Below are 18,069 nucleotides of genomic sequence, written 5' to 3'. Positions count from 1 at the left end.
TCTTTCCACGTGTCTCTCTCACGTTGATTAGAATGATTTCACAGTGTAGGTTTTTTAAAATAAACAATATTAAATGTTTTGACTGTGTTAACACAGTGTGCTGTCCAGCTCAGTGTTCGATGTTGTGTTATATCAAAACATGTAAATAGTGTATATGTTTTTTTGATTCCATTTAAAACGAAAGTGAGCATCACAACACTACCGCCAGTTTGTTTACTAAAGTTATTATTGATATCGCCATCTCGAAAAGGTGTATTAATGGATGAATATCTTATATTAGAGGTGTGTCTATGTTGTCGGTGTTTTTTCTGCGTCATCGTATTAAATTCGCCGTCGTTGTTTTTGCCTTCGCTGCTGCTAATGATGATTTGTTATTGTTGTTGGTGTTGTTGTTATGGCTGTTTTTGTTGTTATTATTTGTTTTTGTTATTGTTATTGTTATTGATGTTGTTGTGTGTTATCATATTGCTTCCATAAACAAATCTCGTATTTTACTGGACGCAACCATCGTAATAGCTTGTTGCTTATATATTTTACTCGTGGCTGTTCTTTTTGCAGTGTTGTTTTTGCGGTTCTCCCTACCGCATGACGTTATGCACATTCCCTGCGTCACTTCCGCAATGTTAAAGATAATTTTGGAGGGAGACTTAATAATGTAATAACCTAATAACGCTTTCCATATCTAAGGTGTTTTGACAAATCGTTTTTTATTGGTAAAAATAACCTTTTTGTGATGTATTGCGTTTTTCTTGTATAAATTGGTGGACTCAAAGACTTGTGCATCGTTTTTAGGAATCCTTGCACTAAGAAAACATTTATACGTGGTGGACTTAATGCAAACGCAAATCTCAGCGTCCACACGTTTAATGTCTTTTTTCTTCGTAGTGTGTATATGTTGTGAAAGAAAACGTTTGACAGTTTTACTTTTATATGTTTACATAACTGTTATTCGAATAAATCATTCGATCACAAGATTTAAAGCTTATTGAAATTCCATCTATTTTGTGTCACCTAGAAAATTTAAATTTAAAATTTTTTTAACACAACTTTAAAATGATCTACGAATAATTTTATATGAGAGTAAATTATTTTAAACTAACTACCTACAACATTTCTATTTGTCTGAAGATAATTTGTTACAATTTATCTTGCAATGCATAAGAACCATGGAAATAGCCTTTTTCAATTCACTTTAATTCTGTTTTAATTGCATAGCTCTTCGTGTCGTATTTAGCTGCTCAAAGAAATTGAATGTAGAATTTGAAGTTACTGGAATGATTTTATAGGTTTTAATTCTGACTGAAAAAAAATAGTTTTGAAACATCGAATACGAGGCTACCTTAAAGTGAGGCCATTTGTTGTTTTACAAAGGAAGCCACGTTAGAGTTAAGAATATTACTTTCAATATTAAACACTAGTTCTTAGGAACAAGGTTTCTTGCTTCGTATCCAAAGCAAGACATAATTTTATTATAGTTCGAAAAAGAGGTTGCTGATTATACAGATACGAATGGGAATGTGATAACAGATGAAAAAGAAGGTAAGAATTGCTTTTATGTGGGGATGAAGTAGAAGGGCGTGTGGCCATTGATTGTTGCTTACATTGTTATGCGGATGAAGTTTAAGATTGTGTGACCATTATTTGTTGCTTATATTGTCATGTGGATGCAGTCTAAGGTTGTGTGACCATTAATTGTTGCCAAATTGTCACGCGGGTTGTTTTCAGGTTGTCTGGAAAATGATTATTGCCTACACTGTCGTGTGAATGAAGTTTGCCAATAATATCATGTGAATGAAGTTTAAGGTTTTGTGAACAATGATTGTTGCTTAAATTGTGACGTATGTAGATAAAGATAGAGGTTGCGCGTGACCTATGATTGTTGCGTGAATTTCAATCAATGTAGATAAAGTTAGAGGGTGTGTTTGACCATTGGTTCTTGCCTGAATTACTGATATTTCCTGAATTACTACGAATGTTGTAGAAAAGTTAGAGGGTCTGTATGACTATATGAAAGATTTTCGTTCACTGTTTAATTTTTTAGATCAACTGCCAGAAGACAGTTACGTTGAGGTGAGCATAAACGATTCTTCGAGTGAAGATTTACTCGATAAAACACTCGATTCGAGTCAAGAAAATAAAATAGAAGAAAAAGAACTTGCTAAGGATACCGAATATATTCCCGAAAAAACTGAAAACGAAATCGATGAAAAGAAAGAAGAAGACAAGTGTGTAGAAGACTCTGAGAATACCGAGTCCGAGCCAATCCAAAATCAAGAATCTGTTTTTTCCGAAGAACCACAACAGACACAGTCAGTGGAGCAGAAAGAAGTTTCGGAAGAAGATTCTAAGGTAGATTATTCACGTCGGTTAAGCAATGTTTCAGTGAGCACAATTGAGGTGACGGAAGCTGAGGTCATCGAGATCTTACCCACTTCATTTGAGGAAGCTATACCTGTTACTGAAATTGTTATCGAAAACAGTGAGGAGAGTGTGGCCACGGTAGAAGGTGATCCTGACGTAGCGGATTCTGCAAATTATTTCAAACTTGAATCTGTAACAGAGGAAACTGAAGAAGAACTAAAAGCTGATGTTTCGCCTGTAATGCGTCGGCCTAAACACGACGGTTTAGTGTCGTCGACTCAAACACGTTCATTGTCGGATTTACCTCCTCATCCACCGAAACGGGTCGGTATATTAAAAAGAAGCGGCGCGAAAAAAGACAGGCCGTTATCAGATAGTTTTGAAAATTTAAAAATGGTCGAACGGCAAGGTATTGTTGAAATGTACCAAGGTGGCTCTAATGCGCTAGTCAATACACCTGAGAGCAGTCTAACTAGAGGTCATAGTCTGGATGCACTTATGACGGAGGTTGACGGAGACGGGTTAAATTCCGAAATGTCTTCGACCAGTCAGCTAAGCGTGAACGGTACAAATGGAAGTGAAGAATCGTTAACGTCTGAATGTGACTCGACCAAATCGCGTTCGCGCTCAGGTAGCGAGAAATTCTCGAACGGTTCTTATCGTGCGTCTTCGTTATTATCGTTAAACGACGTTCAAATATCCCGATGTTCGTCGACGTCAAGTCAGGAGGAATTTGTGCGCATTACGAAGAAGCCATCTTTGTTGAGTCGCATTTCGTTTAAAAAAGCAAAGTCGATGTCTTCGCTGGAGATGGAGAAGAAGGACAAAAACACACTCGACGAAGGTAAGTCGTTTTTACTTTTTACTTTCACTTTTGGTGTTTGATTGGTGTATTCTACCTGGTTTGTTTGGTATTTTCTTTCCACTTTTATTACCTTTTTTGAACCCTTTTTAAGGAGATGAAAAAAGTTGTATTTTTGCGGAATTGCTCTATGTCCTAAAGATTTTTTCGGGAATAGCAAAACTAATCAACTTTTCGTTAGATTCCTGAAAAGCGTACGCGTCCGAAACAAAATTTTCCCGCGGACGTTTTTGCCTCCTGTCGCAAATTTCGTTACTTTTTCCCAACGAAGTTTCTGCTTAAAAAAGTATTTAATTTTTCGTTTAGATCGCCGAAAAACTATTACAGGTGGCATTGATCTGGATTATCTGCCGACAAAATCAGCAGTACACGACGACAGGTATGTAATGTAGTAGCACTCCATGGAGGAGACCGGTAGTAACACTCTGTCGTAAAAAATTTGCATTGCAAGCCCGTTTTCTCTCCATGCACTCGACGATCCAAATCATTATATGCATCATACAGTACAACTGCACACAACCTCGTCCCTAGGGCATTTTGCACACAACCTCGTTCTTATGGTATTTTTTCTTAGGGTAGTCATCAGGGTTTCTTATATCTTTTCTGGTATTGGAACGGCGTTCAATTTAGGTGAGGACCCTGGAAACGAGGTTGAACTGCACACATACCGTTGACTGCTATTAACATCGCACTAGCACTTATTAGCAAAATGACATGTAAATTTACTGCTTAACCAACGCAAAAGTTCTTACTCAGAACACGACTTCTAATTGCATGCGGGGGAAATTTAAGGACGTAAAAACGATACACACGAAAAATTATCGCACGACACTTTTTAATTAATACAACACACTACACCTCTTCCTTCTCTTTGATAAAATTTCAAGTAGATATGTGTAAAACACAGAACAATTACTTTCTTCAGTGAGAGCAACTTTGATGTGATCACACATGAAGATATGTGCGGCGATATGTAAGTTGCTCTTTGTCATTCCTTTAATTAACTCTCTAGATGAGTCTCAAATTTTTATGGAAAATGGTGCCAAACTTTAAAAGAAAGTACAATAACTCTGCTTTATGATTTTTCAAGACTGCTTTTGTAATTCAAATACTTAAATGTAAGCATTTAACTTTCGCGAATCATTTCGAATTGATTATTTTCGCGCAAATTGTCCTTTATTCAAATTTTATTTCCCGATTTCTGGTTGCGTAGCATCATCAATGTCTTTACAGAAAATTGGCATTTGTCTAGGACTTGGAGAATGTCGTGACATCATTACGTATTAAGCTTATTTTGTGCAACATTAGATATTTAAACATGTGTGAATATGAATTTAGAATTGTGCGCGTGTGTAACTCAAGCCTTAGTTAAGCATTGTTTATCTGCACTGTAGACGGAACATGAAGAAAATCACGGCCATTATATCACCGTTTATTCATCAATTTTCTGCTTATTTCCTCTCTCCACCACATATGATGATACGTAGTATATTAGTTCAATAATGTAAACACCAAGAAGGAGTTTTCATGTCACTAGCATTTATTCCGGGATGTTCCATACCATTTCGTTAGATATGTACTTTAAATTTCAGTTGTGTAAAAAAGTCGTTCTCCGCTGAGAGGATTATTACGCGCGGGGTAATTTTAAGCATTTTAGTTGGCTAATGTAATTTCGCGCGAACAAAAGCAGGATTGTATTCTGTTTTGGCAAGTTAATCAGAACGTTCTATTTTACCCTCTTGCGTGGAATATCTCGCGTTTTGGAACATAACTAAATGTAAATTTATAAACGCTACCCCTACCACCTACCCTCCAACCACTTTCCCTCCCCCTGCTGCCCCCCCCCCCCCTTTCTCCCGGTCCCTCCCATGATTGATAATAATGTTTATTTTTTTTATTTAGTCTCGTTCGTTGCGTGTCTTACGATACCGAAGTGAAGAAATCGCAATCAAGTGTTTCAATTGAAAAGCTGGGAAAAAATCTTGAAACAGAAAAGTAAGTTGATTTCCTAACCACCTGAGATGACGCACGATTTGTGACGAACTTTTCGAAAGTTTTCGCACTCTAGTAGTATTTTGAATTTTGAAGTGAATCAGGATTTTGTGGAGGAGAGTCAAGAAGAGTTACTAAATACTAACCTGCGCAACAAGTAATTTTGAAAACTGAATTTGAAAACCATTCTACTAATGACTGCGTTAAACAAAACACTATCATAACATTCACACAAGTGTAACGTAGAATAGTACCATGCACGTATTAACCTGCACATAGCATTCGAATAATTCATCTTTTCATCAACTACATTTTACAGGGAACAAGCACGTAGAAGAGTATCGACTAGTGCACTTCCACCAAGGTATCATAATTCCTCTTATCACACTCCTCCTTTTGGGGTGCTCATTCGGTCGGTGAAGGTCGGCAAAATTGGTAAAAAATCTGTTAAATCAACCTATCTAGTGCCAACGAAGTCAAAATTTTGTCAGGTCAAGAGATTTCATAGGAATTTTATTGGTGCATTTGTTTTTATGGCTTTGTAGTATAAAACTCTTCGTATATAAATATTTGCGAAACAAGCATTAAATTTGCTCGTTAAATTTATTTTTTGTCTGATTGGAAAAAACAGAGTATAACAAATGAGATCTTCACCTTCCGACAGAATGAACATTCTCCTCTGTGGCGTCTTTTTTGTGTCCCTTAAAGCTTCTATTGCGAGAAACTATAGGACATTCACAGAAGAGCACCACGACTTGATATCAACTAATGAACATACATCTGTCTCCCACACAGTGCTGCGCTACATGCATGATTTTAGTAATTTTTTGTCATTATAAAGTGCAGATGGTAAAGAATATTCACGTAAAATAATACCTTAGGTGTTGTGAAGCATTACAGTCATTTTTATGGAAACGGTATTGATTCATAATAATGACAATTACAGGATCTTGTTTTTACTATTTTTGACGCAAATCTCAAATTATTTTTTCACCTTTACAGGACCGGCTTCAGTTTTCGTTTCAGAATGGTACAAAATTAAACCTTCCTTTTTCTTCTTTTTCGTTTTTTCACGCGGTAGTTTTAATTGGGTAGCGTTGGAAGCGTCGCCGTTCGATGTGTCTATGAGAGTTTGACCGTAAAAAAAAGCCAGTACCGCCTTGAAATGAGCGGGCGTTAATTTAGGACCTGTATAATTAGGGTCAACAAGTTTCATATGAGGTAATATTAGACATGTTAATTAATGTTCTTATATCTTAGTTATGGCCGAAAATTTGCAAATCAAGAAGATGAAGACACCGATGAAGGAACTTCTTTCGAGATCGCCGAACGTCACGCTGAACATGATGTGCGTAGATTCCTAACCCTCGCCCTGCATAGATTCTGAACCCTGGCTCCTATATAGGTTCTTAAGCTTGACTGTGCGTAGTTTCTTGTACCTGACGCGCTCTATTATTTAGAAACTCCTCTCTCCTTATATATTCGTCTTCAATATTTTTACGAATTTTTTTTCTGTTTTTACATGATGTAAACAACATTACCGTTCAAGTTGATAGGACTTTCTCATCAGCCTTTCTCATTTAAATTTGTTTGTATCGGCAACCATTGTAAACACGTTAGCACTCACATTGGTAACCATCAGAAAATTCTTTTCTTGTCTGTTCCACTCCCCAGAAAATTTTCTTGGGTGAAAAACAGCCCTTCTGTTGTGTGGTGTTTAAATTTCTGTATTTGTTTACTTAGGCATGCAATGTTTCAGTTTCGATGTTACTTTCGAAAGTTTTAAATACTTGATGAAGTAACCACTTTAATTAGGCAATGATGTAATGACGGATTAATTTAATAACCTTTCTTGACTTTATGTTTTAATAAATTGCTCATACGTTTTTGTTCTTGTAGCGAAAATCCAGTCAGGACGAAAAACAAAAGAAACGCTATGGTTTATTTCGTGGTAAACCAAAAGAGAAAAAAGTAAGATATGAATCGCCTTTGTTTTTTTCTATAAATAAACATGACGTCATTTCTCGGAGTCATAGCAATGCGTGTATTTTCAGTCTCAAAAAGAGAAGAAAGACCATCGTGAACGGAAAGACTCAGACGCGAAGGTGACTGCTCATGTTTGTCACTGTTACCTGCCTCCCCCATTCAGTCAATTTTAACGCTTTTTGTTTTCCTTTTAGAACAAAAAGAAAGCACAACCATCCAAACCAGATTGTAAGTATGCTGATGCGCGACTATAAACCAAATCATATCTATTTTCGCTAGCCGTGACGTTAATCGGCCCTTACAACTCCGGCCTTAAGTCGGTGTTATTTTTGCGACTGGCAGAAATAAGAGCCAGTCTTAAAAAAAGGCCAAAATAAAATTAAAAAAAAGCTGGCGTTAATTTACAAAATGTTCACACTTAAGGTAAAAAAAATTGATTATCGGATATCAAAGAATAACTTTTCCTTTTTTCTTTTTTCAAATGTTCCGTCGAATTCCGTAAAACAAAGCATTCATTCCTTCATTCTCGGCTTAACGTCCATTTTCCATGCTAGCATGGGTTGGACGGGACATAATAATGACCCTCTTTCAATCTGATTTAGACTGTGTTAGATCTAAACTCAACTTCCTCTGTATCAAGTCTATCCTTATAACCTCCTGCCAAGTCTTTCTCGGTCTGCCTCTGGGCTTTGCCCCAGGAACTATCAAGTCTCTACACTTTCTTACCCAATTATCCTCCTCCATTCTTTCCAAGTGCCCCAGCCAATTCAATCTTCTTATCTGGATAACATCTTTAATTCTACGGAGACTTAGCCTGCTTCTTAGCTCATCTGAACTCTTTCTGTCTCTCAGACTGGCATTACACATCCACCTAACCATTCTCATATCGTTCCTTTCTAAACGGTCAAGATCTTCCTGCTTCACTGCCCATGTCTCACTACCGTACAACATAACACTTCTTACACAGGCCTCATACAACCTACTTTTTGCCTCAATTGACAAGACTCTGCTAGTCAACAAAGGAAGTAACTCTCTGAACTTTTGGTATTGGTGTCCTTTTAGAATGCGTAGGATTTCCAAAGTGCAACCCTTGAAATCAGCGTAATTAGGGCCGCCGTAAACTTAGGCCGGCGAGTTGAAAATAATTCAAGAAAAAAATACTTGCACTGTCGAGTGGAGTTAATTTGTTCACGTTGGTTAGGCTTGATAACAATCGAAGGTATCAACGGTCAAATACGAAGTTTCTTTTAGAAAACCGGTAACTAAGTTCGGCGTGTCCAGGTCATATCGTCAATAATTTGTTGCAATTATTGATATCAAACAAGAATGAGCCATATTCACAATATGCCCGATTTTATTCCTAGTCTTATTGCAACACGGGGTTTTGTTTTTAAATGCAGCGCTAGCGCTATTGGGAGACAAATTTTTCTGTGAACGATGTTGCTAAGATAGACTAAGGAAAAGGTTGCGATTTATCTAAATTTCTTTGCCAAATAACTGGACAAAACCTTGTCTTAAACCTTGAATTTTAAATAGGCCGAAAATATAAACGGCGTTTAACATTTTTTTTCCCCCACGTAGTTAAGTCGTTCAAATTTGAATGTAATTCATTGCTGTCGTATAGTTGTTTCTCCGAATATTACCCTGATCCTTTTGGCAAGTCGACCAAGTAATGGGACAGGTTTTGCGTAATAATTTGAAAAGGTTCAGCATCGCACTTAAGGGCTACCTTACGTAGTAGAAAATGTTACGCAATTTGAATTAAAGGTCTTATATTTCGTGCTTACTCAAACAACAACACGCAGGATCAAGCGGTCGAGTTGGTGGCATTAAGTGGCTACGGGTCTGTAAATTTAGTGTTTGTTTATCGCTATTCTGTTCTGTAGTTTATTTCTTTTATAACAACAAAGTCGATCTTGTGCACCCGGGGCGATTTTTAATGGCTGCCTAGCGGGATGGTAAAACATTGATTTGTTTTGTGTATCTCTTACCAAGATTGCTTTGTTTTTGAATAAATTTTTGTGTTTATTTTTGTGTGTTTTTATTCATAAGGCTCTGAATATTCTGACTTGCTTTTAACCTCGTACTGTTTAGTCCTTCAGCCTATGAATTTATTGAAAAAGAGCTGAGCTAGCTAAAACTAATCTAGAAAGAGGAGAGAGAGAGAGTTCTACTTGAGCTAGCAATGGTAAAGATCCATCATTCAAATTTAAGACATTTGTTTACCTTTGATTGTGAAGAGTTAAATGTTGATCAAGAAAACGTATAGGATTATGTGCTTTGTAGGAGCAGTTAAAGAAACATTGGGTTTAGAGGCATTTCAACGATGTCATGTGACTCATTTTTGTCCCAGGTGGCCCCAGCAGCATTTGTAATTTATGACGGCACTGTGCATTTGCGCACTCAATGGCCAACATATTTTCACAACATATAATCTAAATTAAAAAAACTGCATTGAGAGCAAGGTGTTATGTTAAGTGATAACGCTATAAATATGTTGCTAAATGTTTAAAATATAAATTGATAACAAAAGTAGTAAGTAAAATTTTGTCGACATTTTGTAATTCAAATAAGTGCAGAAATTATGGAAGCAATTACTTGCTGACGCTTAATATGCTAAATCACAAGTGTTGCATCAGTATTACCAGCCATTTACAGATATTAGGTCTCAAACCTAAAGTACAATGCAATGGCTTTACTAATTTTATTTAACGCATTGACATCTGTCTGGTATGCATCCCATATGACTTGTGTAAATAAAGTTGAAAAATTGTTTTTGGGCAACTTTAAAGAAAAATAAGATGTCCACTTTCATAACAGTCAGAATTACTGTATTATGATATATTTTTGTCTCAAAAGTTTTGAAACTTAATTCTTTAAGAATGATGTACTAAAGGTCCTCTAAAAAATTTCTTAAAACAAAATAAAAAAATTTAAAATAAAAGTCCAGGGAGCATTTGTTATAAGTCTTTGTCTTGTCTTTTAAACCTCCATGATTGAAGAGCAAGAGGAAAGAGGTTTTCAAAATAAAATTAAGAATAAAAAACATGACACCTGATTGAAGTAAAATGATTCTTTTTTTAAAACGTCAATTTAAATGGGAATTTAGAGGGGGGAGTATTTATATAGTGCTTTTAGCTTGTGTTTTTTCACAGAAATTTTGCTAAAAGCCTATAAACTGTAAGCATCAGTAAATACAATTGAAATTTTCAGAGATGTTTCTTAAACATCTCTGAAGATTTGACTAACTAAAATTTCTAAAAAAAAATTGTCAAAATATACTACTATTCAGACATTTCTCATTAGATTAGATTTTGATAAATATATTGATTAATATACCAGTTAATATTTCAGATTTTTTTTCACTACTCCATTTTATTTTCTGTGGCTGAAGGAGTCACAACCAGAAAAAAGATTAAAATCGTTGTATTTTGAGTAATTGACATTTTAATTTACTTTTTTTTTGTGTTTATCTAAGAATTTATTCCATGTTGTTATTTGACAGTGTAAACAAAATAAAAACAAAGCAAGCTTCTTACTTCATTTTTTGACACTTTTTTGTTAAAAGTTTTGTACAGATATAAATTTTGTTTACTAATTCTTATAATTTTTGCATCATGTTGTTATATTGTTTTTTATTATAATCTTATTTTCATTTAGTTGGATTACCAAATAAATTAGAGAAAGCCACTTTTCTAACGAAAAGAGGGACATCATTTCGAACTTTTACTAAATCTGTAAGTGATATGAAATATAATCTAAAACTACGGAAATGTGAAATTTTTATAATATTATATTCTCTAAGGGATGCTCTACAATACTGTAAACACATTATTGAAGCACATATAAATGCTTATTTGCCATTTTTTAATTTTTTCTTCTGTAATTCTTAAACTAACGCTTTCTATTTACATTTGCTATTTTACTCATTTTGCTAAGTTTTAATTTTCAGAGTGGTGAATCAAAGGTCAATGAGAAGCCTGTATTCAGAGGCTCTTCTATCAGTGCCAACAACAAACACGATGCAAATAATAAACTACGGGCTGACAGAAAATCACCAAAAATGAACAGAAAGTAAGATTTTTCTTGTTTTTTTTTTTATTCCTTCATTTTGGTGATGGTGAAATTTGTTAATTACAAAAATGTTTTTTAATTTTTTTTTATTCTTTTTTCATTTTCTTATATTCTTTCAGGGTCAGTAATACATTACACGAAGAACCCCATGAATCTGATACACAACCAATGCTATCTTCAAGGTATACATTTTATACATTATTTTTGTAGAAGGGTTCCACATCAAACCACCCAGTAAATATTCGTCCTCTTTATTTCTGTTACGTGGTGTGATTTTTTTACAAAAAAATTTGAAGAATGCTGGCTAAATTTATGTTCATATTATGTTTATGTTGTTTTTGTACATACCTCAAAACCACATTTATTACATTGGAAAGCTCTATACAGCATTGTGTAAATGCTTTTAAGAGTTGTAAAGTTGTTATTTGTAAATGTGTTCACAAAAAATTTTTTTTTTAATTTAGAATGTTTTGTACTGTATGAACATATAGTGAATACACTTTAATTATTTGCTTTTGAAGAAAAAGTAATAAATATGAAATCTACAACACCCTCCTCCCTTTTGTTACTTTTCTTTTACTTTTGTTAAAATATTTCACTTAAACAAGTCCTCACAATAATAAAATTCTATTTCTGAGGAATAGCATTTTTAAAAATAGCTTGTGTCTTGTTTTGCGAGTATTCTGCTGTCCCAACATGATCAATAATTGATGTTTAAATAAACCATTTGAAGTTAGGAAGAAAACACATGTCTCCTACCAATATCTACTGTTCACATGCTGTTGATATAAATTTCAACTTTTGTGTTTGCACAAGATATCATCTGCACTTTGAAACTGAGAATAAAAATAGTTTAACGATCATCACGAAATAGCTTGTGTTTTTTGTTGATGGTTTTGATGTTACAGCTGTTATTTTTAATAAGTTTTTATAAGAAGACAGGATATTTTAGCAGAGGCTTTGCCTTTAAGAATCTTTTAAGTGGTGCAAGAAAATGTTTGTTTTGACATTTTGGATATGAAAAGACAACGTTCTATATCAGTTAGCTATGAGTTTGGATTTAGATTTCAAAGAAAATTGAACCGGCAAGCTTCGGTGTAAGTAGGGATGTATTTTTTCAGTAAATAATTTTTCTAAAATGGTTAACTGTGAGAAGATTATGCTATGTTTGGTATGAAAAAGAACTTTATAACCGTAGAAATAGATTTATAAAGAGTACATTTTGTGGTGCCAAGAATTTTTTTTCAATTTAGAATAATTGTTTAATTAAAAATCTGTTAATATTTAATTTAAACTGTTATAATCCTACTTCACTATTCATATTGTGCATGGAGATGCATATGCCTTTCTTATTTCCTCAGAATATACCCATATCATGATGAATCTAAAGATTGCTTGGACAGAGATGTTTGAAATGCTTTTTTCCATTAGTTGTATTGTAGGAAAAGGCAGTGTAGTACTAAGTTTATGAATTAAATTAGTTTGGTTATTAGAAATAAGACTGCTAAATATCTTTCGCATTCGTACTTCTATTAATTGCAACAGCATTAAACTATAATAGTTTTTATAAGGACCCTGGAAGAATAAAAAAATAAGGACAATGTCACATCAATTTGAAACACAGTAGTATCTATAACAAAGTGCTAAAAAAAACTATGGATGCTACCAAGTGTGATATTTGTGATTTCGTCAGGTCTGCAATCTTTTTGTTATGATGGGTTTTTGTAAGTTTTTTAAATACAGTATAATTTTACAACTTCAGTTTTTGTATAAACTTCTGGATGCTAATTTTTAAACTGATTTTGTAATTGTTGTTAAAATGAGAAGCAGAAGTTGTTAGTAATAATTAAATAAATAAGAATGATGTCAACACAAAAACATTTTTTTTTAAATTATTGTAAAAAATTATGGATGTTGTTGCATTGTTTTTATAATCAAGCAATGCAATGTTTGTATTTAGGGTTAATTATTAACAGGGAACATCAAGTTTTCACCATCATCAAATATTTTTACATAAACAAGTCCAAGTTTACATTTAGTTTCAAGTTTCAAGACACTTTATTTTGATTGTCAATTTTCTTTCGCTTTTTAAATATAGATTTGTAAATAAAGTGTTGGCTAAGGGGACTGTTGAAAGTTGTCCAAAAATGTTGCAAAAAAAAATTTCTAACAACTTTTCAGGTGTTTTATTATTTCAGGTCTTGTGCTTTGCAGGTGTACAGCACAAGTGTGCTCTTATTTATATTTAGTCAATATTTGTTGCTTTTGTTGTTCATTGACATAGCTGTGTTCAGTACGCAATATGTTTATAAAATTGTTGTTATTTTATAAGTCCCTACTTAACATATTTTTTTTGTTATTTGTGTAGAATTTCTTGCCACAGTTATTCATAATTTTGCGATTTTAAACCGATCACCTATTTGCGCACTTTCTAAAGAATTATGGTGTTGATTAATAAATATCTATTTTTTCGCTTTTTTGATGCTTCATTGTATGTTTGCTTTTTTTTCCAGATATTATTAATGCTAGTACTTATTTAGAAATTTGGCTGGGTCATGTACATCGCTTGATTCTATCCATAAATCTAGTTACGATGATGACATTGATGCAGGTAGAATAATTTTTAAACTTTTGATGTTTGATTAACTTCATAGAATTTTGTTTACTTTTTTTTCCTAATATTGTATGTATTATGCACCATTAGTTTTAAACAAACAATTTAAGTTTTGTGAATTTTAGGTCCCTCCTTCACCGCCAAAAAAGGTTTAAAAAAACCTACCCCCTAATTTAAAAGAGGCCTAATCCCGTTTTTATCAGTAATAAAATTGAGCTTGTGTGGAATGTTTGTTGCTTGTGCAATTGCATAAATCGTAATAAAATTTTGACAATTTATCCTCAAAAGGTACACTAGAAGAACCTTCATTATTTTGTACAATACGCAAAGCTATAGCTATTTTAAAAGGATAGGAGATGTTCACAAAGCAAGGTTCATGAGCAGTGAACCCCAAACACGGAGACACTATCAAATTATTAAAAATCATTTTTATTATTATTGCAATCAGCGTAGTCTTTCTGTAACATTAAAAAAAAGCATAACAGAGGAGGTTGTTATAACAGTATGTAGATATGTGTATGTCCATAATGAAATTAAAATTTAAAAAAAAAAAACCTATTAAACCAAAATGAATTCCTACGCAGTCAATTAGTATTTTGAATTCTACTGCGTGAGCTCAAGAGATGGCATGACCTGAGAATTATAAAAATCACCCTTAAATTTGATCACAAAATGGATGATAAATTTTTAAAAAGTCCATATTAAGCTATAGGGCCTAAGTCCTCTTGTGTAAAAATTCGTTATTTTTAAAATATGCATAAAATAAGTTTTGGCATAACTGTGGCACAACTGAAAGTTTTGCTTTTGTTTTAAGGTTACTGTAAAGGAAAAAAATGACTTTATGAGTAGGCTCAGAAAAACCCTTATAATTTATCAATACTTTTTATTTATTTATATTTTTTTATTTACTTTTTTTTTTTTTGTTTATATATTATTTTTTTTTATTTTGAATATGCGTGCAGGCGTTCAGAATTATTCAGGGAGAAAGCTCATATGCATAATCGTTAACTTTGGTTTTTTTAACGATTTTTTCTACGACAACATTTATATATCAATGGTGAAAGTAAATTATCTAAAAATTATTATGCATATTTTTATACGGGAGTTACAGTAACCTTAAGATAAAAAGAATGTAATATAGGGTAATTATAAAACCAAAGTTGAACAGTGCTTCTCAAGAGCCAGAAAAATGGACTTAGGTCTGTTTAAAACTAAGGCTGTGATTCACGCTGAAATATTGTTTCTTTTCGTTGTAAATTTTTTGGTATTTTTTTTAGCCTATATTGCTGAAGAAAATTCAGAGGTAGGTAAAAATTTAAGAAGCTTAAAGTAGAATTGTATGAAGGCTAGTTTTAGCAGGGTTCCCACGCCTCCTCATGACTCCTCATATCTCTTCAAATTCCAAAGGTTTCCTCAATTCTTCTTGAATGTCCTCAGTTTTTTTGAAATTTAGGTTTTCGTCTTTGCAAACATTGATGTGCTTGTATTTAAAGCAAAAAAATATTGTAAAAAAATATTGAGATGCCAGTCTGTGTGTTCCTTCATTTTTAAAAGGGCAAATTTCTCTCCTAAACTCTCCTCAATTTTGTTAACAAAAGCTCCTCAAAAATCACCAAAAATCTTCTTAAAAACCCTCAAATCTTCTCAAATTTTGTGTTGAAGAAAGAGTAGGAACCCTGTTTAGGAAAGGCTCACATATTGAAAAGTGCATGCCAAACATTTGAACTTAGATTAATTTTTAGCATACACTTTTTATTTTGTGTGTCACCTAAACTGACTAAACTATGAAGAAATTAAAGCTCACTTAGTTGAAAACTAAAAAAATATATTTTGCATACTATCCACATATGTTCAAATTTTTTATGTTTTTGTCACAACCAATTTTTCTAGTATGATTCCGACTTGGATGCTAGGGATGAACCTGAAACGTGGAGTGAACTCGTGGATAAAAAGGTGCAGCGGAAAATGCATGCTAAAGACATAAAACGTCAGGATGTGATATATGGTAATTCTATAGTTTTACTTTCAAAAAAACATTTACAGATACCTTTGTGTTTAAATTTTAAATCTGAGTAAATGTCTTTGTGTTTAGAATTAATTCAAACAGAAGCACAATATGTCCGTGTACTGCAAATAATGAGGAAGGTAAGCCAGCATAAATGTTCATCTAGAATAAAATTATTGGGTGAGAAAGAACGCGGACAACACTTAAATACAATGTGGTCTGACCTTGACTTGTAATGTAAACTGCATACCTGCTATGTTCTCACGTATTATTTTCCTGTCTATGTCCACTTGTATTTTATCCTATTTAACATAATCTTTTTATCAGGCACTTATGTGTCTACGTATCGTACCAAGTTTTGTAATTTTTTGTTCTAGATCTATGCTTATGGAATGGTCCGTTCACTTAATATGGACCCTGACGTTGTTAGTCAGATATTTCCACTAATAGATGATTTAATTGAGCTAAATGGTAAGTGATTTTTTTCTAATTGTAACATTGTATATTTTAATCTAGATTTCTTACATTTATTCGCATACTATCAGGCCATTTCGTGAGAGGCGTGCGATCGCACGCGCACGTCCCCACACACGGCTTTGCGAGTTTTATTTTAATGATTTTATAAAAAAATGCAACAGTATTTTAATCTTTGTAAGGTCGCCTTTTGAAGAATTTAAAAGAAATTCAGCATTATTTAAGTTAAAATAACTAAAAGATAATATCATTAATAAGAAAAAAAAACTTCTTTAATAACGAAATATTCTTTTAGATAATAATTTTTATGATTCATCGAAGGTTTATTAAATATTATTATTAGCGGCCGTTCGACTTTCCGTAATTTAATTTAATTTAAATATCTGTTTGCCCCACAAGTAATAACAAAGTTTAATTAACGAGTCTGCTTACGACTTCTTCGTATTCAGGTTGAAATTCCTTGCCGTACATTGTTGGAACTTGCACTTTGTATGTTCCTTACGCCAAAACAGCAGCCCCTGTGCGGTGTACAGGGGTAAAGGAAATGTTTTTGTAAAAAATTTTTTTTTGATCGCACGCTTATCGCACGTGCAGAATTTTTGAGGCATGTGATCTACCGCACGCCTGCCTAAATTCTTACGAAATGGCCTGTACTATTAAAACATTATACTTCATAAACTCCCTTTGAGATTATTCACCTAGTTTAAAAATATCAACTACGTACCATACTGTGCACTTTGCTTTGCTTTACTAAACATTTTTTTATGCTTTGCTGTGCTTTATCATACCAAACTAGCTATTCTCTCATATCTCTCATTGATTTACATTTTTATTTCAGGTGGCTTCTATGCTGCTATGAAAACGAGACAGGTGGAAAGTGTCAATTATATCATTGAAAACATAGGAGATACATTAGAAAAATTTGTAAGAATCATCGTTTTATTTCTTAAATGTGTCCTTTTTTATTATTTACTATTTCCTAAATCTAACCAGAAAAAAAATGGAAAAATAAGCTTTTTCATGGCTTTTTTGGAGGTGTGTGAGTGAAATCACAAATGCTGGAATGATAAGACTGACCAGTAATCTTGGTTTCTTATTCTAGAAAAACTTACCATAAATGCTTAATTAAACGCCCACTCTTTAATAAGTGACCATTCTCTTTTGTAATTTTGTTAAAAGCTTTCCTAATTGAAATATAGTAAAGGGGCCAAAAGGGGCACTTGTTCGAAAAATGCTTAATCGAGCAATATGGTATCCAAAATAGCAATTACCAAATTTATATGTTTTTGGATGTCCTAGTAAAACCTTGCATCCCTGTACTAAAAGTACCTTATAGAAAGAGCTAGATTATAATGATGACAGATAACACAACATCTTATGTATGTTTTATTGTTTTGCTTTGCGTTTTTATGCTAACCATTCTTTGCTTTAAAATATATTCTCGTGGATTGTCACTTCTATTTTTTTAGTTTGGTGGTGAGAGTGGAGAAATGTTAAAGCAAGTTTACGGTCATTTCTGCAGTCATCATCTTGAAGCAGTATCGATATATAAAGAATATTTAAAAAGTGATAAAAAATATGCCAATTTTATGAAGGTGAGTTAGTAAAAATAATTTTTAAAAAGACCACTCGCTGTAAATAACAGTTGTGTAGCCTGAAAGAAGTTGTTTGTGTTATGGATTTTTTTCCGTGACCCAAAAT

General features: G+C 33.3%; 1 protein-coding gene across 4 annotated transcripts in view; it reads left to right on the top strand.

The window, feature by feature from the left end:
- The window catches only part of LOC130636485 (rho guanine nucleotide exchange factor 28-like), a 49,026-nt gene that overhangs the window by 20,090 nt on the left and 10,867 nt on the right, over positions 1 to 18,069 (top strand). Inside the window, exons 12-31 of one of the 4 annotated variants that reach the window (XM_057446226.1) lie at positions 1,476 to 1,539; positions 2,042 to 3,205; positions 3,530 to 3,602; positions 4,149 to 4,196; positions 5,126 to 5,218; positions 5,535 to 5,579; positions 6,476 to 6,563; positions 7,115 to 7,186; positions 7,270 to 7,320; positions 7,396 to 7,429; positions 10,862 to 10,938; positions 11,154 to 11,275; positions 11,395 to 11,457; positions 13,816 to 13,886; positions 15,167 to 15,192; positions 15,780 to 15,894; positions 15,982 to 16,034; positions 16,272 to 16,365; positions 17,207 to 17,292; positions 17,838 to 17,963. In XM_057446226.1, coding sequence (XP_057302209.1) covers positions 1,476 to 1,539; positions 2,042 to 3,205; positions 3,530 to 3,602; positions 4,149 to 4,196; positions 5,126 to 5,218; positions 5,535 to 5,579; positions 6,476 to 6,563; positions 7,115 to 7,186; positions 7,270 to 7,320; positions 7,396 to 7,429; positions 10,862 to 10,938; positions 11,154 to 11,275; positions 11,395 to 11,457; positions 13,816 to 13,886; positions 15,167 to 15,192; positions 15,780 to 15,894; positions 15,982 to 16,034; positions 16,272 to 16,365; positions 17,207 to 17,292; positions 17,838 to 17,963 — 2,565 coding nt within the window. The remainder of the gene's footprint in view (positions 1 to 1,475; positions 1,540 to 2,041; positions 3,206 to 3,529; positions 3,603 to 4,148; positions 4,197 to 5,125; positions 5,219 to 5,534; positions 5,580 to 6,475; positions 6,564 to 7,114; positions 7,187 to 7,269; positions 7,321 to 7,395; positions 7,430 to 10,861; positions 10,939 to 11,153; positions 11,276 to 11,394; positions 11,458 to 13,815; positions 13,887 to 15,166; positions 15,193 to 15,779; positions 15,895 to 15,981; positions 16,035 to 16,271; positions 16,366 to 17,206; positions 17,293 to 17,837; positions 17,964 to 18,069) is intronic. The other 3 variants (XM_057446241.1, XM_057446233.1, XM_057446248.1) reach the window with 3 other exon arrangements.

The sequence above is a fragment of the Hydractinia symbiolongicarpus genome, chromosome 1 (genome assembly GCF_029227915.1).
Source record: "Hydractinia symbiolongicarpus strain clone_291-10 chromosome 1, HSymV2.1, whole genome shotgun sequence".
Classification (NCBI taxonomy): domain Eukaryota; kingdom Metazoa; phylum Cnidaria; class Hydrozoa; order Anthoathecata; family Hydractiniidae; genus Hydractinia; species Hydractinia symbiolongicarpus.
The sequence above is the reverse complement of the archived record's forward strand: the minus strand, read 5'-3'. Positions and strand labels throughout refer to the sequence as shown.